General features: G+C 39.9%; 1 protein-coding gene across 6 annotated transcripts in view; it reads right to left on the bottom strand.

Annotated features, from left to right (window-relative positions):
- The window catches only part of Vps13b (vacuolar protein sorting 13 homolog B), a 431,910-nt gene that overhangs the window by 259,336 nt on the left and 147,313 nt on the right, over positions 1 to 25,261 (bottom strand). For all 6 annotated transcript variants that reach the window (XM_040730366.1, XM_040730368.1, XM_040730367.1 and 3 more), the window contains exons 19-22: positions 25,050 to 25,159; positions 21,768 to 21,912; positions 10,870 to 10,997; positions 1,673 to 1,907 (exon numbers count right to left, since the gene is read on the bottom strand). In XM_040730366.1, coding sequence (XP_040586300.1) covers positions 1,673 to 1,907; positions 10,870 to 10,997; positions 21,768 to 21,912; positions 25,050 to 25,159 — 618 coding nt within the window. The remainder of the gene's footprint in view (positions 1 to 1,672; positions 1,908 to 10,869; positions 10,998 to 21,767; positions 21,913 to 25,049; positions 25,160 to 25,261) is intronic.

The raw sequence follows: 25,261 nt of genomic DNA, 5'->3' as shown, positions 1-25,261 counted from the left end.
GAGTATAACACAATCGTTCTGAGTAGAGCATCTGCATGGGATGTACAAGGATCTGATACGGATTCTGAGCACCACAAGATGGGGGCAGGAGAGAGGTCTAGTATCCAGATTCAAACTGGAAAGAATCATGTGTCCAAGGTGCTAGAGAAAGAAGGCCTACTCAAGACAAAGACAGTGCAAAAGGAACTTCTAAAAAGTCTTCCTTTTAATATGTTCTATTACCAGCCCAGAAAGCAAGTTTTCAACAGACTTTTCATGGAAGGTGGAGAACTGAACATCAAACTGGAAACTATAGCATACACAGGCTGTCTGCTTTCAGGCAATAAACAGAATATACAGTAATCCAAATACTATTCTTACATTTTAATGATATACAGTAAAAGGAACATAACTCAAAGATTCCTGGTGATAATTTTCTATCCCCATAGACTTGGGCATCATCCGTCCATTGTCTGAGAAGCTTCTATGTGCCGTCAACGGGAAGTAACAACGAGGTCTACAAGTGAACAATGTGAAGAGAGTGAGAGACTCTGAAGCACTCAAACCAGATGGGATGTCTTTGTTAAAACCCTCCCCTCAAGGCTCAGGGATCTATGAGGAAGAGGACAGAATAAGAGCCGGAGGTGGTGGATGACTCTACATGAATAATGTCTTCCACCCAACAGGAATGATACACATTAAGACCACGCAGTAGGTGACATCAACCTCAAGACTTGCACAGGCTGAAAAAGCAGACAAAATCCTAGCACAGAAAAGCGAAAGTGAATGCAATCCCACCTTAACCAAGAAGCTATGAAATTGGTAACTACTGGGAATGAGAAAATCAGTTTTCTCCAATGGAGTGTCAGTAGGTCTACCAACCACACTCAGGGCAGGTCCCACGCCCAGGAATAGCTGCCTGGCACAAAATAGGCTCTCTTTGTTCTGGTTTGGTATTCTTCTGTCCTATTGAGTTTCTTTTGGTAGTTTTGATTTTCCTTTCTGTTGTTTTCCCAGCGTGTGTGTGTGTGTGTGTGTGTGTGTGTGTGTGTGTGTGTTTGAGAAAAGGGACATGAGTTGGGTGGGTAAAAGGTAGAGAGGCAGTGATAATCTGGGAGGAGTTGAGGAAGGGGAAGGAACATAGTCAAAGTGAAGGTCATACAAAGTCTTTAGAAATAAAGTAAGCTCAAACCAACTTTCATCCTAATATTCCCTGTTTGTAATTTTCAAATAACATATCATATATTTTATAGATAATTTACATTTATAAATGATTTTAAAGTATGAGGGCAACAAAATATACCAGTACACAGTACAATTGTAATAAATCTTCATGCAGAAGTTGGCTTACATGTATACTAACATATATACTAACATACATACTTACATGTATGCTAACATATCAGAAACACGTCAGGGCAGAAGAGACAGCTGCATGGGTAAGAGCACTGCTGCTCTACCAGAGAACCAGAGTTCCAGTCCCAGCACATACGCGGCAGCTCACAACTGTCTGTAACTCCAGTCCCTGCATACACAATGCACTTTCCTGATCTCTCTGGACTCTGCTCTTAGGTGGTTGGTGTTAGACACACATGCAGCCAAAGCACTCATAGGGATGAAATTAAAATTGGGGGGTGGGTGAGGGCTAAACCGCTATCATAAAATAACAGTATATAAGAATGTTTAAACGTACCCTCTTCAAGGATGGGCCGCGGGATGACAAAGGGAATCTCCTGCAGAGGCTCCAGACACTTGTGTCCAGCACTGATGATCTTTATTTGCGGCAAACAGAGCACGAGTGTCCCTGGTGTGCTGGTTTGTCCATGGTACCAACTTCTTACTGTCCCAGGGATGTCACCAGATACGATTGTGCTTGGAGAAGGCAGGCTGTCATTTGGGATGAACACACAGCAGGACTGTACATCAAGCTAGAAAGGAAATCAGATTTAAAATATTTGGGTCAGATAACACATACGTTTGAACTACTAATATCTTCACAATAAGTAACGAAGTCAAAAATAGAAACACGCCCTGTGTGTGTCTTTATGAGTTGTTTGACTTAAAAAATCAAAATGACAATTGAAAAGTATTGTTTCAAGCTATAAACTTGATCAAAGCGTCCAGTGACATGAGGTCAAAATTGAAGCTGCCATTCATGGTTTGCTTTCAAGAGTCATGATCTAGGTGGAAATGGGCTGGGAAAATGAACACATATCCCTGCTTCTCCAGTTCATTAGATCTGGTTAGTGACAGCCAGGTAAGAGAAAACTTAAAAAAAAAAAGCTATTTCTATGCCCAATTAGAGTCCTGTATTTTAAAATTACAAACTGAAATAGATGAACACAGACTTAAAAGACTCAGTTCACAGCTCTAAACAACCATTAAAACAATGTTCCTGTGTAACAAACTTTGTGTATACACCCAAAGAGGCTGTGTTTGCGCACATGTGTGTGTGCACGTGTGTACAGCATATGTATTACACATGATTAAATGAAAAGTCTTAGAAGTCAAACTGCTTTTTGCATTGTAGTCTTCAAGTTATTATGTAAATTGTGATTTTACATAAAAGTTTAATTCCTCTTAAAGACAGAAAATAATTCTTAATTCAACATTAGGACCAAATTAGACCCTGATGCAAAACTTATTGGTATCTGCTTGTTTTTTCAATTCAGGAGCAGTGAAGATTAAGTTCTGTTATTCTTAGCTGACTACAAATAGTATTTTGTATGCAGTTATAATATTGCCTCAAAATCCTGCATACCTGAGTTATTTTGTTAAGCAAAACTATACTACAACTTGTTAGTATAGAAATTATGTGACAAAGATGTGATTTGAAGGTATGGTAAAAACTACATTGTTTACTAAGTCTTAGGATATTTCAGCTAATTGTGTTAGCAAGGATACGATCTTCTATAAACGATAATAATAGGTACAGTAATAACCCTTCATTCAAGGTAATGTATTTCTAGTGAGAGCATGGAATTCCACTTAGGTTTTCTTGATACAATAAACAACTCATTAACCTAAAAGTAAACAACACCATTTATGTTGGCTTCACACTGCTGGGTATGGACAACTACTGAATCCAGGGAGAAAAAATGGTACATGGCCTTCTGTAAAAACAAACGCGTGTGGTGTATCAACTGATTGCTAGTAGTTTCAGAACCTTATCTTGCAGCTTAGATCATTTAAGGTTTCAAGTGTTAACAGTTGGTCAGGTGAAGATCACAATGTACTTCACTGAGAAATAAGTTTAAATAGTCCCAAATATATCAGCAATATGTTTTAAGTAATTAATGTAATTCATTAGTGACGTTTAATTGTAAAATTTACAATGGCATAATAAGTGAGTATTCTTTTCTGATTCAGGTTAAAAGAACAAAATATGAATAAGGACTAACAATTCATATAGATATTAAAGATAAGTTAAAAATGCTCTCAACAATGTAAGGCCATCTGTTTAATATATTAAAACATGTGACCAAATACAGAAAGTCAGGCTTAGAAATACAATTTCAATTGCACTCTCATTTCCAATATCATGGAAATAGTTGACTAAGTGAAAGGTCAGCTATTGCATACCATGGATTCAAGACGAATGTATACAAAACAGAAAGTAAATGCATGTATGAGCTTGTTAAAAAGTCAAGAAGACACGCTTCCCAAAGTGAGATGTATGTGATAGGGGTTCCTTTGGTGATTAGATGCTAAACACGTAAGCGTTCAAATCTGTTATGGAGTAGCATGTTTTCTATACACTGAGGCTATAACATGAATCTTTTTACGTTTTCAGAGTAACTGTTACACCATGTGTCTAAACTGGGGTTTAATGTAAAATTCTGAGTGATTTATGTTACGGGGCATAAATGTGCGGCTGTAAATTCTGTATTAATGTAAAGACCTGAAAATCCAAGGGAAAGAAAATGAAGTAATCTGCCAGTAAGACATCCTGAGAACGGGGGTCAGATTTTGTTCATGGAAACCACCTGGTTGGGACCCTCTGCACCACACCAAACACAAATGATCTTTAAAAAAAATATATCCTATTCATTAATGCTTTGCAGCTGCACTGACTGTTACTTCATTTTCCATAGCAACACCCTTTCTGTTTCAAGGCTCTTGTTTCAGTTTTGGTAGCAACATGCTCTTTTGCCAATCCTGAACATATCCATGGGTGAAAGTAAGGGGACTGTTACAAATTCTTAAAGTAGAACCACCTCTATTTAATTCCTACTAGGTCAGGGGCTATGCACTTAGGTGTCAGATGCAGATGGTAAATGAATAAATTAAAAAAATGTTTGGTATTCATATTTTAACAAATAAAATTATTGCAATGTATTCTTTTTCTTAAATTTCAAGTTTCTGTGTTATTAAAACAAATCCAAACCATGCCGTTCTCTACCTCTATATGTGAGATTTCAAAATTAGAAGCATGTTCTTTTCTAATGACAGATAGAAAGGGAGTAGATCCAGAGGACAGGGGAGAGGAGGGGAGGGGAGGAGAGAGAGGGAAAACTGTAATCAGTAAATATTTTATGAGGAAAGATTTTCAGTGACAGGGGAAAAAGAAAAAGCATTTTTGTGATTTATGTGCTGCATAAATGTGATGGTGACTCATGAGAAGAGAAATATTCACACGTTAATCTGAAAACTCTGCACTAGTCAATGCCCATCTTACGGAACACTTCATATGTAAGTGCTTCCTAATGCTGTGCTGGGTGCCCTTTAAAAGATAATGGCTTCCTGTTCCCAAATAATATGTTCCCTTCATTTGAAAAAAAAATTTTTAAGAATAACTGCAACTACTTAAAAATGCTATAGAATGAGACATTCTCTATATGAATATTCTTTGAGAAACAATTTCAAGTTAAAGAAAAAAATGAACATTGTAAAATACGTCACTCGCGGTTTTTCATCTGTGCACTCTTTAAAATGTACAATGATCTGAGCTGGAGCTCAGAGACACAGAGACAAAAGAAGTAGGCCTGACTTAAAAAATATTAATAAAGACTGAAAAGAGAGCTTCATTAACATGTTAGACTTTTGAGCAGTACAAAAACGTTACCAGACAGTATTTCAGAGAATTTCTGGATATCACACAACTTTCAGCAGACCATAAACTCGAAGTCAACACTGTACCATTTGATTTGCGCTAAAGCCCAAAGCACTGAGCCCGGCATTTACTAGTAACTGTTCCCAATTAATTTGTGATACAGCACACCACATAGTGCCTAGCATTCACTAGGTGGTCAACAAAGAACTGTTAAATATGTAAATGATGATTTTAGCCACCAGAGATTAAAATCACTTCATTTATATTGTTCACTATTTTGTTACATAGAAGAAATTTATTGGGGCAATCTATAAAATTCACTTACTGGTCAGAGAAGTTCAAACAGAGCTGTGGTATATATATGTGATAAGTCATTTTCCTTAGGGGAAATACAACATTGACAGAAATATTATCAACTACACAAGTGCCAAAGATTAAATCCACAAACACTGTCTGTTATTTGTAAGACTAAATATATTGGCTCTCAAGGACATAAAAAGATGGACATGATGCGCATACTTTAAAATGTAATTATTTATCTATATATTTACGGGCTGTCAAAATTATCAGCCTACAACAAAACACATACACAGAACTGTAACCAAATTCATCCCCTGTTTTATGTTATTATATGGGGTCTCTACTGATATGATCAAACACCATAACCAAAAGCAACTTGGAGAGGAGCAGATTGGTTTCAGCTCGTAGGTCCCAGTCCCATTCATCACTGGGAGTTTAGGGCTGCACCTCAAGGCAGGAACTTGGCTGGAGGCAGGCACAGATGCAGAGGCCATGGAGGGTGCTGTGTACTGGCTTGCTCCTCATGGCTGGTTCAGCCTGCTTTCTTACATCTCCTGCCTACAGAGAGAAGATACCATAGAGCAGCCCACAGGCCAACCTGCTGGGGGCATTTTCTCAACAGTTCCTTGCAGACTCTACCTTGTGTCAGGATGACATAAATCCAGCCAACACTGTGTTTCATCAAAATATTTTGGGTATGGAATCTAAATATGGCTCAGATTGAGTTTCAAATAGAAATAAAATCTCAAGAACATGGGTTATCTTCCATAATTTTCCTATTCAATTTTGATGGGGGGGGGCAAATAACTAGAGTTGAATTTCGGGTTTCTCCTTACTATGAAGCTAATATGCACATACAGAGCTGTGAATGTCAAAGTTATAAAAACATGCTTTCATAATTAATGTGGCTGACTATTCAGCTGCCTGTCCTGAAATGTCTACTCAACTCATACTTGATCCTGAGATAAGTCAGGGAGTTCACCAGACATCAAGAAATATGATTGTATCATTACTGGCCACAATCAGGGTGAAATTCCCCAGGAGAGAATTCAATTGCCCTAGCTTAATTGGCTTACAGTGCTTTACTTGAGATAGCATGATTAACAGCCTCACCAGAGTCACACAGAAGTAGTTCTCTGTGTAATGGCAGGGTACCACTCAGGGATCAGAGACTCAGAAAACAGAACAAACCCTGACATGCTATAGGGTACCGGCCTGAACCTCAACACACATGAGCAAAACAGCTGAGCTCAACAACAGCAATGAAAATACTTTCCTTTCTGAGACAGTTCTATTTTTGTAACTTTATGCCATTGTTAATTAGGTGCTTGCAGAATAAACTGTAGCTTTCTGAAATATAAGATCATTGCTGATAATATTGGCCCTTGTGGTTTCCAGATAAAGAAAAACAGCAAAGAACAAATGAGCCTAATATAATCTGTTAAAACATTCCCAACCCCCCAAAAATGTCAAAGTCAACAAGCAGTATTACAAAATAACCGTTACGAGTATGTATAAAAGCCCTATTCTGACACTGAAAAAATAAATAGGTTATACCAAATATTGTTAATGCATTTATACTTCATGAGTTTTCCTACCCTAAGTATGAAATAACATGGTTTTAGCAAATATCAACTTTGGCTCCAAACTCAACTTTCCATAAACTCTGAAGTCAATTACATTTATTTCTTCAAAGTTTGACTAAGGGGACAATCTTCTGATGGTTTTAAAATTTATGATATTGAGTTTTATCTGATGATACGTTCAGAGTTTTCTGGTTTACATTTTGGTCCATAAAACATCTTAGAAGATGGAGAATGCCTTCTTTACAAACAATATTGTAACAGATTTTAATTATTTAATATGAACATATTATAATTTTATCTCTAAAACTTATATGAATAGGTTTGACACAGGGCCATGACTAGGAAGTAAAGTGTGTAGGTCAGAAGCAAGATACTTACTTACACAACGATATAATCATATGTAAATTAATATGCAATATACTTCCTCAAGATGAGGAACCATAAAATACATGGTGCATTTCAAAGGATAAGGGTGATAGTCTTGTTGAGTATTTCATCTGATTTCATGTTGAAAAAGAATAAGGGCCACCATTATTTCTATTTATTAGTAACTGACAATGAAATGAGATTAACTAAAGCTACTAAGGACATTGCATCATTATAAACAGACAACATCCTACAAGAATGGCAAAATTGGAAATAACTTTACAAAGGAATGGTATATTTCACAGCACAGATGAGCAACAGAAAGCCCAGAGTTAATACTCAAGCTCTGCCTGTGACTCTTGGAAATCCAGCACTCCCTGACCTACATGGACCTTCAAGCATGCTCTGACATTCATCTGGTAAGCTACTACCAGGGACATTTCCACTTCCAACGACTACTATAAAGTGGTGAATGTCTTGCTCTTACATTCTCCTTGATGTAACCACCAATGGGAAGATTCCCCAAATCAAATCTCTACTACAATTCTGTTCTGACTCTAGAAAGAAATGTTCCAAAATGCCAGTACATCTCACAACCGTTTCAAATATGCACATGAAATTCAACTGTGCTTTCTTCTTCTCCTGTTTAAATGGCATCACTGTTTACACCAGAGCCAGAATGCTGATGACCTCCTAGTCACACTGCTTTGCCATTCCCTAAATCCTCCAGTTAACAAGCTAACTTAAATTTGACTCACTTGGGGCGGGCGTTGGTGGCGCACACCTTTAATCCCAGCACTCGGGAGGCAGAGGCAGGCGGATCTCTGTGAGTTCGAGGCCGGGCTGGACCGATAGCCTCCGAAACAATACAGAGAAACCCTGTCTCGAAAAAACCAAAAAAAAAAAAAAAATTGACTCACTTGGTTAATCAACGAAACTATAGATTTTTGTATTTTGTTCATTTATTTTGCTTGTTTCTGGCAGTATGATAAATCTGATTCTGTTAATTTATCATGGGTATAATATAGAGCACAATTTGTATACTTGGTAACTTAAAGACATAAAAGCTTTTGATACTATTCAGAACCTAATTAAGCAATCAATATAAAGGGAATGTTTGGAAATATAATGATATATTTTCTAAAGCTGACATCTAACTTTATAGCTTACTACTATTATTCTTGTCCCATCATTAAAGTTTTTAAAATGGTATCAAAAAGGTAAATCCTACAGTGTTGTTCACTTCATTGTAGACTACACAAGGAATGGAGGAGGTAATTTTTACTACAACTATTAATATGAAAAAAATCACTCAGTGGCATGGATTACTTGGTTGTTTTTTTTAACTACTGCATTATAGACCACAGAATGGCATCAACTAGTTACTAATTAATCAGAGAATATTCATCTGGGCCAATGTAATATGGATATAAAATGTTCCCCAAACTCCTGTGTTGAAGACCCCTGATGGTGGGGTAATCCACTGATGAAACCACAGCTAAATTAGTTAGGAGGCAGGTCCTAGTTGGAGGCAGCCGGGCAGCAGGGATGTGCCTCGGGCTGGTGGATGCGGTCCCTGGCCTCTTCCCCACTTTCTAGATGCAGTGAGCTGAGCTTTCCTGCCCCAGGGCAGTGCTCAGCACAGCCCACGGGCAACGAAGCCAGCCAAGGACAACACAAAGGTCTCCAAACAGTGAGCAAAAACGAAGTATTCTTCCTAAACCGAGTGTGTGCGCTACTTTGTCCCAGTAACAGAGTATTACGTAGCTTTAGTCTGCCTCAGGGACTGGTGTAGCCAGGCATACTTGCATCCTTTCAGAGTCTCAGCATTTCCTAGAGGGTCTCTCTGAGAGGGGCTCCACACAAGATGGGCACACACACGTGTGTACTACACAGACTCGCTTTCTAGGATTCTGGTCAGACTTTTACCAGAAAAACTAGCAATAGTGAACAGAGAAAAGAAGACATGCATGTCACAGACAAGAAGTAGTTTCATGCAACAGTGTGTAAAGAAAACTCTAAGAAGGATACTTCCCCCAAACTCTATTATATATAAAATGTCAAGAAAATTCTTTCCTACTAGATTTAATATCTCCAAACTTGCTGAAACAAAAATGTGGACCATTAGTGTTGAAATCTGAGGCCAGGCTCATCCGGTGCCATTCTTCTGTGGCCCTAAGAGAGCTGGCCCCGCCCTACATGGACGAGCTGGCTCTGTGGACCCTGCCCTGGGAGAGCCAGCTCCACCCCTCACCACTGCTGCAGGAGAGATGATCCCAATGGCATGGGCAAGGGAGGGCTGGCTTTGCCCCTCAGCTGAGGGGGTGGTCCCACCCAAGCCCAGATCTAGGACTTCATCTATGACCTGCCGGGGCAAGGGAAGGAACCGGTCCTGCAGAAGCACAGCCACAGGACCTCGATGACTTGGGGCAACAGGAGGATATCCAGGAGGAGTTTCAGGGCCCATGGTGTTCTGACCGGAGGCTGTGAACCTGACCAACAACTGATTACAGTCAGCAATTACAAGTAAAGCTCTTTGCACAAAAGGTACATAACAGCTCCCAACACCTCTGACTAATGAATAGGTGATGGAGAAGTAGAAAAGGGGAGGGGCAACATGGGGTTTTTTAATTAAATTTTTATTTACTTTTTATTTTCTTTTGCTGGGGATGCTACAAGGGTGAAGACGACATACTGAAGAACTGGGAAATGAGTAGAATTAGGGTGGATGATATGAAATTCCCAAAGTATCAAGAAAAAAATTGTTTATTAAAAACAGTATGTTTTTCCTTCTAGATTTATTAATAAGGCCAAACATGCTGAAACAAAAATTCCAACTCCAAAATACTTTAGGTTGAACAACAAATAGATTGTGTTAAATGCATTAAAAAGTCAAAATAAATTAGAATAAACTTTAATATCCATAAAGACATAACTAAATAATAATTTTTACATTTAATTTATAATCAAGAAAAAGTTTAAGGGTTTTTTTTTTTTTTTTTTTTTTTTGGTTTTTCGAGACAGGGTTTCTCTGCATTGTTTTGGAGTCTGTCCTGGAACTCGCTCTGTAGACCAGGATGGCTTCGAACTCACAGAGATCCACCTGCCTCTGCCTCTGGAGTGCTGGGATTAAAGGCGTGTGCCACCAACACCCGGCTATTTAAGAGCTTTTATATACTAATTTGATACTACTTATATTTTTTCCCCTATCTGAGTGAAAACTAACTCAGAAATTAAGTTTTTAATCTTTTGGATAATATTTAAAAGAAATAGTATTTAGAATAAATGAGTTATTTTAAATTAAAATAAACATTTGAAAACACATTTATTTTTATAAAACATGTATTTTTCACATAATGTTAATTGCAAAAAAGCAAACTGTTCCAATGGACATGAGATAGAATATGGGAATATTGTCTGTAATGAGCTAAGACCATCAATGAGACAGAATACAGAAACGCTGTCTGTACTAAGCGTAGTACACCAACGTACATGAGACAGAAGTGTCAGAAAAATTATAGTGCTATTAAATATGCTAAAATTTTATAACATTATGAGAAGTAATTTTTCTAATATTCAATTTACCTGTAGTGTAAGACTCTTCACTGCATTCCATAATATTCCGATAAATTCTTTCATTCTTTCTTCGGGATGTCTACTGCCTTCATGGATGTGTAGCATGGCCTTCACAGGAACGGACAGCGGTCGGGACTCTAAGTATAAGAACAGCAAAGCGCATACACTGAAATTCCGCAAAGCTACACTGAGAGAGTTTCTAAGACACTCTCTTTCTCTGCTTAAAACCGTGGATCTCCGTGAGACCCTGAGTGCCACACTTTGCTACCAGCAGCCAGGTGGGCATCAGATGGCCGAGACCAACTTCTGAAAGGAAGCAGCGTTCTCCAACTGGTTACACAGAGAAGCACCCCACCCCACTAACTCGTCACCATGAATTGATGGGAACCAGGTCTTTCATCAGTGCATCTTACTGATGAAAATGGCATAGACTTTCTCAATTAAAAAGTATTTTATGATGACAAAAATTAAGATATACAAAAGGCTTATGTCATAATCAAATAGATATTCTGCTGCTAATGAAAATTTTCTTCTTCAAGAACTACAGGATTTCAAAATTTTCATAGGATTTCACAAATTGCTTTAAGCTATTGAAAAATTTCTACACCATGCAAATTATGATTTTATCTTCATAGAGTCATATGAAACTTAAACTGATATGTTACTACAAGTAGGAAATTTACATACAAAACAACAGAAGAGGGGGAAAAAGGGGAAGAGGAAGAAACGGTGACAGGAACAGAAAATGCTGAGCAATCACGACCTTCAATAAAAATTGTAATTTAACCGATTGAAGATGAGGTACAGTTCAAGGCATTGGCAGAAACATATTTTATATCTTTCACAATGGAAACAATGCAAAACTTTGTGATATAACCCAAATATATTTTTAAATGGTTTGTAAGTTTTAGTGAGAACTTATCTTCTAGATAAACAAAAGCCACAGAAACTGAAACACCCCTCGGCATACACGGCTCTGGGGTCAGGCGGAAGACGGCAGGTCAGGTGAATGCTGCAGTTCTGCTGTGTGTGCTGGGCTATGCACTGCTGTGTAACAATTACCTACGTCGAGTTTCCTAACACATAACTGACCTCATACTCACTGGGGCCTCTCTGCACAAGAAAGTGGCAACCTCAACATACTTTAGGTTAATATCAAAGTAATTAGAATTAGTTTGGAAAGATGAGTACAAAAGATTTTCACAGAAGTTTATGGCAAATTTTCAAAACTAGTGAAAATATTATTGCAATGAAATGACTCTTATAGCGTGGAACAAACCCATTTGGAGAATGGTAAGATTATCAAGTGTACTTCCACCTGACAAAGAGATGGGAGCCACTTTCTAAGACAACCGTGTTCTCCAGCACAGTGCTCTAACGAGGCAGGTGCAGGGAAGGCATGGAGACACAGCACTCATGCGTGAAGTCACCAACTAGTACAAGTTGTAAAAATCGGGGAGTCCTTAAAACCTGAGTGTAGCCTAAAAGCACTGTGTAAGTAAGAACAACATGGCATTTATCATTAAATAACAATGTGGCTATCAGAAATACAAATGTGCACTATTTTGAATATACTATTTTTATTTTCCAAAAGTCAACAGCTCACTTTTGTGTCTGGGGCTTTGTCGGGAAGTAAGATAACAAGTCCCACATTCAGCATGGTTTATGGGCAGGATAAATGTTCTGTATAAGCATCTACTAATACAGAACTATATTCACTACTGAAACTTCTGTAGCTCCTACTCACTGCACATACAAATAATCAGCCATTAAGCCCACAAAGGCCAGAAGGAATACTTTATTATCCAGACCCATCAAGATTGCTACATAAGGCAACCAATCACTAGGAGGTTATTATCTATTCCCTAGACAGGTGGCCAATCACAATGAGGCTATTAACATGTCCCAAGTCACTACAGGCAGTGGTGACAGAAACATTGGACTCTACAAAGCCCCCAGGGTGCATTCTTTCACCTACTATGTTCACTTCCTGTCCTGCAAATGCTGCACTATAATGTCTTATTTAATCAAATGCATAGAGGATGCATAGTATTCTATCATACTATAAATAATCTTAAAGCGATTTACCTTTTCTTACTGTAGATGCATGAAAGTTACATTCATCGCAGTGTAATTTTAAACATTTATTTTGAGTCATCAATGAATAGGAAATTCTGAGACATAAATTTTACTAGTTCAAAGCAACAATTAATTGTTCATATGCATATACTACCACTATTGGCCACCATATTTATTTACATGATGGGGAAAAAGTATTATACTGGGAACTACTTTAGCTTGGTGCTTCAGCTGTAGCACTTACCAGATGATGAGAAAAATCGATTTATTGATGCTAAGTGTCAGCTCCTGACCCATCAAAAAAAGCAAATAATGCTTACATCTCCTACAAAAACACTGCTCAATTAAAATGTCGTAATGTGTATAGATTAGTCTTTGAGGATGTTGAGACTGGGTTTGAACAGGAATGGCCTCCACAGATTCATGCCTCTGGGTGCTTGACCCATAGGGAGTGCACTGTTAGGAGGTGTGGCCTTGTTGGAGGAGGTGTGGCTTGGAGGTGGGGGGCCTTGAAGACCTTCCACACATCTTTGTTGGGCACATAGCATTATTATTAGGAATGATTTTAATACTGTTTTATAGCCAAAATAAATCGTAACATGATTCGTTTGAGATGACTTAGGGTTTGTGTCAAAAAACAGCTTTTAATCTTTTATCTAGGGATTGTCAACCATATCCTACTTATTTTTTAATCTGTATTTATAATGATCATTATTTTTGGTAACTTAACTTGGCAATATACATTTAAATAATTGAAAGAGAAAAAACGAGTTTTACAATTCCCTTTCAATTTCTAATGGCTAGAAGGTGTTTCAAGCTTTAAGCAACTTGTGACAAGACTGCAATGATGCCTGGGAACTTTCATAACACAGACTACATTCTATGCTATCACTCTTGGAAGCCCCTTGGGAAATAATGGCTTTTGGGTTCTGCTAGTCAGCATGCCATGGCATGTAAAATTGCATCTCATGCTGAGCCAACCAGGAAAATATATGTCATCACTATGTGACATTCAGAATTTCATCTGGAAACTATAATCTTGTTCTGACTGCTAAAAGGGAGTGAAAGGACTGCATTAAAAAAACCCTTGAATTTTTGCTGAATTCTTGCCAATTCATAAAAAATCGAGAATAACCTACTTATTCCAAAGAACTCCATAGTTGAGACACTTGCAATGTACTTATCAACACCACAATGTGTCTTCACATAACTTCATAGTTAACTGACATTATAGCTCAAATCACTTTTATAATGGTTCAAGCTAATGGATTTCTGGGAAAAAATTTACAGTGAAACAGATAGAGCTGAGAAATAAATTGTACAAACAAGAGCTGAGCTGTCAGAATTATACACATCCTAATTCCTTTCCCCGGGTAGGATAAACTTTAGGCTAAAAAGAGAACAGTAAGAATGAGTTTTGGAGCCTGTGATTGCAGCACCAGGGAGGGTAGAGCCCAAGATGGCAAGATCACAAGTTCCAGGCCTGGATGAGCTACAGAGCAAGACACCATCTCAGAAAGCCACGGGCTGCAGAGACAGCTCTGCTGTGCGGCTCTTTTTTAGCTTGCTTAAGCCCTGGCTTCATCCTTGTGGGGACTTGTAAAGTCGCTAGTCTGGTGTAAGTACAGCACGCTTACTTTAGATTATAACCTCAATCCCTGCAGACATGTGTACAATACCTACACTATTCAATTCTCAGAACAGAATGTGTGATTGCAGCTTATGTTATCTGCCCATTTTTAACTATGCTATGTCTAATTATGAAACAAAATATTAGCAGAAACGAAGTGTAATTCCTTAAAGAAATTATTCTTAAGAGCCATGTTTCAGCTGTCCATTCATTTTTATGTCATGCTACCTAGATACACGGCTGAGATAACAGTGGACACATCATAACAATTAATCTCCTGTACATAACAATTATGCAAGAATAGCACGCGATTCAGGACAAGTTGGGCAAATCCTCCCCAGGTACACTTCCGATAGACACTAAGCAAGATCTACTTCTCTTTAATCAAAAAGTGTTAGGCACGAGAGCTCAAGGTTGTCAGAGCATATATGCTGCTACAGTCAAGAAACCTATGTTCGGTGAGAGAAAAGCAGTCCCTGAAAAGACAAACGTCCTAATTTATTACCGTGCCGTGCATTGATGTAAGAGTTAAATGGTGTTAGAATACTGTTAAAGCACTGCAATGGAATAGCTGTCAGATTGCTGTAGGGCTGAGGATTCTAGAATCTAGTGCTTGAGAGCTGTTTACTGGGACCAGAATCCACAGACTGTAGTGACTCCCATGCACCAGGGGCAGTGGTGGAGAAACCAGAGCAATGCGTCCTGCATGGCCTCTAGCACACATCTCTGGCTTCCAAAGACTGAAATGTATGTCCTGGCTCTCCTCCCGGGACCTGGGACATAGTAGGTCTTCAATCCAGCCTTGGGTTCAGGATCTAACCAACTTCTCCATACCTATCTAGAACTGCTATTGGATCAAAGAAACAAGACCTCAGCGGAGAAAACAAAACAAATAAACAAACCAAAAAAGAATAGCACCATCCTAAGTTAGGGAAGGGCTGGCTGGAATGGCCAGGCTCAGTTCTAGCTCCCGTTCAGGGTAGGATCCACCGCTGCTTTACTTAGCAAGTCATGTTCGCCTAGGGTATAAAGCGCATAGTGGGCGGTCTTCAGTTCCAATGGTGCACACACAAGCAAAGCCAGCTGCCCGTCATAGGTTTCCTGTGCTCCTGGGCCCCGGCTCCTACGGAATTGTTTGCTTAGTTGTTTCTTGCTACCCATCTGTATAGTGGCGGAACTTTAACTCTCTGTACACAAGTTAGTGACCAACAAGCAGCAGACCTATTCACTGGATCTTCTTAATCGGACCCCACATGAGACGCTTACTCTAAATCATTCTAAAAACATGGATAGTAATATTTTAAACATAGTTTCATTTTTAAAAAAGGTATGTAAAACACAAAACTATAAACAATGATTGAACAAATTATTGAAGTATCTGAATATGTTACCTAATATGAGAAAGATACACAGTTTGATGGTATTTAATGAAATGTACCAACATTAGAGCTGTTCCTACGTCAGAATTCTAGCCACAAGTAAAAAGGTGTTAAATCACAAGGCTGCCAAGATGGCTGGAGGGCTAATACACTTGCCACTACCACCCACCTCCCAGGAAATGATAAATATATAAATGTAAGCAAAATGGAGTCTGTTGAAACATACTTTTAAAAACAAAATTAGGCCAGGGAGAGAGGTGCGCAGGTAGAAGCACTTGCCATCAAGCCTGAAGACGGAGTCCAGTCTCTGGGGACACCATACCAGGGGAAAACCAACCCGGGGCTGTCCTGTGACAACCACACACATGCTGTGGAAGTGCTAACCTTTCCCGTGCACACACACATTCAGAACAGTAAGAGGATGGAGGGACGGGATGAGGGGTGGATGATGGAGGATGGAGGATGGAGGATGGAGGATGGATGGATGGATGGATGGAGGATGGATGATGGAGGATGGAGGATGGTGGATGGATGATGGATGGATGGATGGATGATGGATGGATGGTGGATGGATGGACTGAGGATGGATAGATGGACCAATGATGGATGGACAGAGGATAGATGGACTGAGGATGGATAGATGGACTAATGATGGATGGACAGACAGACAGATGAAGGATGGATGGATGGATGATGGATGGATGGATGAGGAAGGAAGGAAGGAAGGAAGGAAGGAAGGGAGGGAGGGAGGGAGGGAGGGAGGGAGGGAGGGAGGAGAGAAAGAAGGGAGGGAGGGAGGGAGGAAGGAAGGGAGGGAGGGAGGGAGGGAGGGAGGGAGGGAGGGAGGGAGGGAGGGAGGGAGGGAGGGAGGGAGGGAGGGAGGAGAGAAAGAAGGGAGGGAGGGAGGGAGGAAGGAAGGAAGGAAGGAAGACGATGTGAATCCCCAGAACCCAGGGAAATGTTCAATGAGCAATGCAGTCCACTTGTAACTGCAGTCTCTAAATGTAGCTACAAAAATGCCCAGGGGAACTGCCTAAGGAGACGACACATGATCATCCGTGCACTGCAGGAAGAATGAACACCTTACAAGAAGAAAAAGGCAAGCAACCTTCAGCTCTTCATCTGCCTCAGATAATCACAATTTATCTTACTGGTGTATATATGGCTAAGGGGCTTTACTACTGCAACTACACTGTCACACTGTGCATGCACCCCTTTAAGGGATTCCTGTGGTGCCAGAGAGATGTCAGTGGTTAACAGCAGGTGCTGCTCTCACTGAAGACCTGAGTTCTGTCACAGGCACCCACACTGTATAGCTCACAATTACCTGGAACTCCAACTCTGGGGAGATCTGGATGTCTAGATGGACACCTACATCCACGTGCACATATCGTCCTGTTGTGGAATATTCCTTTACTCTTTGTGACGATGTGTCACTGTGATTATTTAATAAAGAGCTGAATGGCCACTAGCTGAACAGGAAGAGGTTAAGGTGGGACTTCTGGGGAGAGAGCGGACTCTGGGAAGAAGAAAGGAGGAGCCACCAGCCAGAGGCGGAATAACTAGGATGGGCATGATGGAGATGAGGTAATGAGAGCGTGGAAGAATGTAGGTTTTCAAATATGGGATAATTTAAGTTATAACAGCTAGTCAGAAACAAGCTTAGGCTAAGGCCGAGTTTTCATAATTAGCAATAATTATGCCTCTGTGTCATATTTTGTGAGTTGGTGACCCAAAAAGAAGAATCTATGTCATCCCCCACACAGATATACACATAATTAAATAATAAAAGTAAAACCTAAAAACAGAGACATAGGAAAAAAGACATATCCAAACACAAAGTCTAAAGATAAACTTAATTTATCTTTAAAAAAGAAAAAAGGCAGTCCTTTGCCATTAGGCTGCAATATACATCTTGTATTTGGAAGATGAAAATTCCTTAGCTTAGTTTCAGCAGACTTTTCCAAAATGTAATAAACTAAACTGAAAAAAGGTGTCCTGAGATCATTCTATTATACACATAGGTCAGTGCCTCACTGGAGCATATTTGACTCAGAAATAAAAATAATTGCCTTATAATTTACAAATGGAGAAAATCACATTGATAAACCCAGTTTAGACTGAGTTTTCTACTGACTTCACCAATGTTTTCATGTTGTCTTAACATTAAATGTGCTGTGTCAGAAATCATTGATGTAACTTTGAATCTGTTGTACAGAACACTATCTCCAAGCCAGAGTCACCATCCTCATATGTTCAGCTAAGCTACTTCCAAACGAGCATTACAACTGGGCTGATTGGCTGTTGATGTTCCCTCATAGGAGGAGCAGCAGGGAGTGTCGTGGGACTCTCCTCTAAGGAGCTTCCAACCAGTCCTCTCAACAGTTGGATGCAATTCTGCCCTAATTACAAGGGGCCTCAGGGGTTCTCTGGGATGAGTCAGAGAAACTAGGCTGGGAAAGAATAGGACTGAGCACCATCTATGCAACCATGCAGGAGTCGTCACCATGGGGGGGGGGTGCAACTTCTCAGGGAAGCTGCTTCAGAGTCTCCATGCCCCGTAAGCCCGACAAACTGTATGTCCAGAGTGGATGTTGGTGAAACGGGACTTTGGACTGTCATTGTCATCTACAGAGGGACAGGGTCTCTGTCTTTATCCCAGTAGAAAATTCTTCAAACACAATCTTTTTCTAGTCTAAGGCAGAAATGTTTTTCAACTACATTTTATCTCAAAGACTAAAAACAATTGCATATAACACATTAGTGCCTCTATCTTCAATTTTTTAATATTTTCCAATGAAATTAAACACCTAATTAATTACAAAAGAATGGGACTTTAAGCTAAACTGCATGATTAAAGCAAGTAACTTCTAAAATGCATAAATCCACAAAAATGGAGTTTTTAATGCGTAATACTAATTCCACACTAAAATTAGGAACATACATGTTCAAATGCAAACTCAACCAAATTGAGGACAGCCTGAGGACTTTGAGATGCATTGTTCCTGATGGGTACTGACTGGACTGGTGTCACTGACTTTGCTTTTAATCAAGTTATTAAAATTAGATAGTCAGGAAGTGAATGCCTTGGAATTAACATTACTAACAGAAATTGGTCATCTCACCAGTGAAAATTGTCCTTTGAAAGTGCACTGCCTATGACTAGAATGATTGCTTTGTTATTTAAGAGAATGCAGACTTCAGAACATGTTGAAACAGTGAAATAGAAAGAAAAACAGAAGGAAAGATGCCATATTTGGCCTTCAGAGAAGAACTTCCTGTATGTGAAAAGTAAAGGGCTTACACCCTCATGAACTAATGTCACACCCCCCATAATAGGTCAAGAAGACCCCAGTATTTAGGCTACACAAGTATTTGTTTGCAAACTGAATGATAGCTAAGCTGACGATATGTATCCTTTGTATCCTTACCTCAGTGGGAGATGTCATTTTTTTCTAAAGTTAAATCCCAGTTGCCTTCAGTTCTCCCATGTTTCTCCGTGTGTTCTTATTGACTGATTTCTTTCCTACTGCCTGTTTTTATTTTTGACATCATAACTAAGATAATAAAATTCTAATTAACAACTGCACAGCATTGTCTTTTTGTGTTCACGGTAGCTATTTCCTCATTTCCTAAACACCGGGCAAATGCATCCGTCATGCCATTAGGGATTCTAGAGTAGGAGGACACAGACATTGCTGGAGTGGAGAATATCCTGTGCTGGGGGCTGGAGACACACCCCAGCCTTGTAGCACGTGCCCTGCAGCCTGGCGCTAACACTGCTGACACGGGAATAAAAGAAGACACAGGCTGCTTCTGGTTGAAAATGAAAAGCCAAACCAAACTACTGCTTTGGAATCACCATGCTTTGGTCATCGCCAACTAAATTGTTACACAATTTCATCAGAGACAAACTTAGGATCAGCATTGCATCAGTGGCTAAGAATGCAGAAATAACAACTCTAATAATAACTGAGGGATGCGTCTTCAAGTTGTGGTATGCACCTGTAGTTCAGGTGACTGAAGCAAGAGGATGGTTTGAAGTTGAGCCTTGCCTTGACAACAGAAAAACTCATTAAAAAGAAAAACAAGAGGCAGGGAGATCATTTCTTGTTTGTACAAGGCAATTAAAAATGGCAGATATGTGGAAATGACCATAAATTCTAAATAACTTTCCAAATTCAGTAATTTATTCTGCAACATAAATAAAAGTGATGACTACACACACTAATATGTGTAGTGTGTGTTAAGGCCATGTCCTTGAGACGGGAACCCATAGCCAACACTGCTTGTGTGAGCAAGAACCAGAGTCTGGATAGCCCAGCAACTTAGGGTAAAACCAAACACTACTGTCCCAATAACAACAATGATAATAACAACATAGCAATAAAAGACTCTTAATGACATGTTGCTACACTCATAAATCATAGATCAGTGCCTTCTTCAGCCAGCACTAGAGAAGCTTCCTCCTACAGCAGATGGGAACCTCAGCCAGACTTTGGAACACTCTTCCCTAAACAAGGTGTCTCCGTCAATGCCTCCCCACAAGGCACAAGGAACCTTGTGCAAGGGGAGGCAGAAAGAGTGGGAAATCCAGAAGGGATGGTCGACATAAAGAACACAAGGCCCTCTCAACCAACATAAGCAAATCTCACAGGAAGTCACAGAGACTGAAGCAGCATGCACAGGGCCAGCAAGGGTCTGCACCAGGTCCTTTTAGAGTGTGTGTGTGTGTGTGTGTGTGTGTGTGTGTGTGTGTGTGTGTGTGTGTGTGTTGAGTGTGTGTGTCTGCCAATGTGTGTGTGTGCATGTGTGACTGTGTGAGTGTGTCTGTGTGTGTGTATGCGTGTTGAGAGCGTGTGTATCTGCCAATGTGTGTGTGTGCATGTGTGACTGTGTGAGTGTGTCTGTGTGTGAGTATGTATGTGTATGTCTGTGAGTGTGTGTATGTGTCTGTGTGTGTGTCTGTATGTGTATGTCTGTAAGTGTGTGTATGTGTGTGTGTGTGTGTCTGTGTGTCTGTGTGTCTGTACATACATACATGTGGATCGCAGTTTACTGTTTTTATGGGATTCCCAAGTGTGCAAACATGTGAGTCAGTTTCTGGTGCCTTCTCTTGGACTCTTTTCCTTATGTTTGCTGTGTCCAATTGCACCGTGTTAGTTTTTGTTTATCTTTCTTATTTTATTATTAACTCTTAGAAGCCTATTTTCTAATGAAAGAGAGAAAATGAATGGATTCCATTAGGAGGAGTAGAGAGAGGGGAAACTGTAACAAGCATGTATTATTTAAGAAAAATCTATTTTCAATTAAAGAAAAAAAAAGAAACACTGTAAATTAATTAAAAGCTTAAAAAATCAAATTTTAAGTTAAGAAAATATTGATTCTCAAGAAACAACATTATTACTACTGTATTTGCCTCTCAAGAGAGACAAAAGTGGTAGGTACCTGAGAGAGAAGATTCATAATTCACAAATAGCACAATGTGTCCATAGTATTTAGCATCTAAAATCTTCAAGTATACTTACAAAACATGGGAGTTCTAAAGGCAGGGAGAACTAAAGACAGAACCCCTCTCCAAGACAAAAACAACAATACTTTAGTACATACCAATAATTTGAAGGGGAAAATAATCAACTAACATATTATATTATGTTATGGTATGCAATGTTATGTTATATTATATTATATAGAGAATAATGACTAATCATGTAGAACTTATTGATACGATTGTAAATGTTTGATTTTCCTCCCTCAGTGATTAACGTTATCTTTTAATAAAAACACGGGAAACTGATGCATCTGTCCTTGACACTCACCTGTGACTGTTTTTGTCTTTATAGGGCTGCTGGCGTACTCTGAGGCTTGGTATGACTGCTGCTTTGCCAACGGGGCACTTCCAGCTGAGAGCTCCTCATCTTTCCTTCTGCTAACCGAGGGAACGAGGGGGACTGCCACCACGGGCTGCGGAGAGAAACAAGGCAAAAATGAAGTGACCATCTATCTCTGTGAGGCAGCGAGGGTCAAAGATGACACCCTGAAAGACAGTATTTTATAAGCTGGGGCCTGGGCTTTGTTGTAAACCCTACCATCTCTAGTCTGTCTCTGCTTTCTGTCATGTATAAGGAATCCCCATTTATACTCAGGGAATACATTACAACACTGCTAGAGGGCTTCCTCCACAACGGACAGCGCCAGCCCTGCCTGCTCCCGATCTATGAGCTCAGCCAACTGTGGATCAAGCACACTCAGGGCAGAAGGCAGCAGCACTGAAGTCACAGGGTCTTCCCCCGTGTCCTTATTCCCTACACGGTGCGCGCGGCGACGCCACACAGCACGCACACAGAGTTAGGCGTTATTGTTGACGCTGAAGCGTATGTCAGGATGGGATCAGACTGGGTGGGAATACTCTGCCACTGCACACGGGGAACTCAAGCATCAACACATTTTAGCTCCTGGAACCGACAGTCTCTTAAAGACACCGAGAGACAATGGTACTACTTTTTAAAATACAAATAATACAGTAAAATTTGATTAATAGTTAATAAGAGGTTAAGAAGAATAGCAGAGCACAACAACAATACTGCAACAGCCATTAACTAAAGCTTGCAAATGATTTATTTCTGGAATTTTCTATACAGTATTTTTAGATGAAGGCTGAGAATTCCGTGTGAAAACCTTTAAGGTTATAGTTTAGCATAGATTGTAATGAGAATTATAAACCATACTGGGAAACCAAATCAAACCTGAAATTGATGATGTGAATGTGACAAGTAGAAACCAATGCTACTGAGAGTGGGTGGTGACTACAGGTTACGTCAAGAAAGTGTGGGAACTCTACTGGGTCTGAAGTGATGAGCAGGGAGCACCACAGAGCGTTGGAGAGGACTGGAAAGCATTAAGGGAGCACCACAGAGCGTTGGAGAGGACTGGAAAGCATTAAGAGTCTACACTGAGCCCACGAGTGCAGAGCTGCACAATGCAGCAGCTGCTTCCTCATTCAGTGAGATCAAGTCTGATGTTGCTGCCAGAGACGTCCAATACAAGCCGCACAGAGTCAAAGACCAAAGCGCAACTGCGTGGAAAGGAATCAGCAAATACTGGGCATTGGCCACAACTGAGGAGGAATGGGCAGCTGGAGAAACAAGGAGTGACAGCTGTGGCAAGCGTGGCGTTTGGTATAAAACGGTATATGTGGCTGGCCGCAGTGTGGTTCTCACAGTAACGGCAGAGTTTCACAAATCATGGAAACAGGAAAACGAAGGTAAATGGAAATCTGGCCAGAGAATGATAAGTGAAAACAAATATATTTATACCTGATTATAACAATATAGTTAAGATTATGTTAACTACAATTAACAGTTTCAATAGTTAAACAGGCATGGTGGCACATGTCAGTGATTCAGCCGTAGGGACACCAGGGCAGGAGAACTGAGCTCTAGGCCAGCGGCCCAATGGACCCACCAATCGCTGCCCATCAATTGCATATCTGGGAGGAAATGAAGCACTCTGAGAAAAATAACCACATTAAGGATTAAAATGAGAATGATTCGAAAACTAAGAAAACAAAGACGTGATACTAAATTCTAGAGGAAAGGATGAAATGCAGTATCTTTGACAGAAGTCACAACAGCAGGCACACCCCACAACAAAGAAGGAAACCATCCTTCAGTACGTTTGGCACGGGACAATCCTTTAGAAACCCAGCCAGCACCACAGCACAGCCAATGTTCTCGGATCCAGATCTGTCCGTAACTGTTACACACAGCACTGAGGACTGCAGACAAAAGCTTCTAAGAACTGGGTTCTAATTTTTGCTGGTGCCTACAGTTTGCCCCAGGCCAGGGTCCCCTATGCCATGAGTATCACTTCTCCGTCTTTGCACAAGTATTCAAGAAGGAAGAAGCTTCTGCGGGCGTTGCTGCGGGTGTGCTCTGTAAATCAGCTCTTCTTCTCATGGGCCATCTGCATGTGAGAATTGCCTCTTGACTTCAAGTCATATTGGATACAGGCACAGCCATGACCAAAATGGCCCTTTCAGTACTCTCTGATATTCCCAAATGTACTAAAGACCCTAGAGGGAGGGATGCATTTAGCAATAACGTTTTTAGAACCCTGCTGTCTAGCAGGCAGGTACTTGTTAAAATAAAGAGTAAGACAGGAGAACGTGATATAGAAATTAAGTCAAGAGAAAGGGAAGGGAAGGCTCTAAGGAACGATGCTCAGGAGCTGGAAATGCGGCTGGGAGTGTCGTAGAACATGTGCACGGTGTGATGAGGCCACAGGTTCAACCCAACACCAAAACAGCAACAACAACAAAATGTTCCCTGGATTGCACAGAATAATTTTATGTGATTATATAACTTATTTGTCTCCTACTAAATAGTATTAGCTTATTACAGGAAAATGATAGCGAAATTATCTCAAATAGAACACTGTGAAATTACAAGTGTTCAGGGATTAATTCAATACAGTATGGCATACATCTGACCTCAAAAGGAGAATACTTTGCTATTTGCTAGTGCAGACAAAACTCTCCGAGACATCACTTGATTTAAAACGAGAACAGTAACAGTTTGTCAGTTACACTGACATATCCTAACAGTATCTCATTTCATGGTTATAGAAACTACAATGGCCCATTCTTCCTTTGTAATCTACAACCTTTTAAATGAATATGTATCAGAACCATGTCAGGTTTTGTATGAACTATCACATTGTCAGGGTTAAAATTCAAAGCAAGTATATTAAACAAATCCAAAGATATATAACAGTAAATTAGGACAGCCCATACTGGTCTTGCTAATCTTTCTGCTTTAAAGGCAACTATGTAGAAAGTTACTTTCAACAGTCAAACTATGTTGAACACAATTTCTTACAAATAAAATTAGAGAACTTTGAAAGGCATAAAATGGGGCCTAAATAAATTCTAACACATAAATAAGAACAGTGGCATCGAACCCAGTCACTACCAGCTGCAGCATCTAACTCCATGTCGCAACTGCATCACCTAATCTGAGTCATGACCAACATCAACATCATCTAACTCAACACAGCGGAAGAAGTGCTGGGTTTGTTAAAATGAAAACAGAACCACTCACCTGTTGCACGTGTCTACTTGTTCGTCTTTGTGGTTGATAGGTGAGCCACGTGTACAACACTGGATCAATGCTAACTGCTAGTCCTTGTACACTACAAAGAAATACAGCCCCTAAAACAGAAGATTTTAGAATTACGACAGTTCTACACACAAAACTAACAAGATGCAAGAGAGGAGAAAAGCAATAGGCAGTGTCAGGGCGCATAGGACGTC

This window comes from Mesocricetus auratus, unplaced genomic scaffold (genome assembly GCF_017639785.1).
Source record: "Mesocricetus auratus isolate SY011 unplaced genomic scaffold, BCM_Maur_2.0 Super-Scaffold_100023, whole genome shotgun sequence".
Taxonomy (NCBI): domain Eukaryota; kingdom Metazoa; phylum Chordata; class Mammalia; order Rodentia; family Cricetidae; genus Mesocricetus; species Mesocricetus auratus.
Note: the sequence above shows the minus strand (reverse complement) of the source record. Positions and strands in the feature narration are given on the sequence as shown.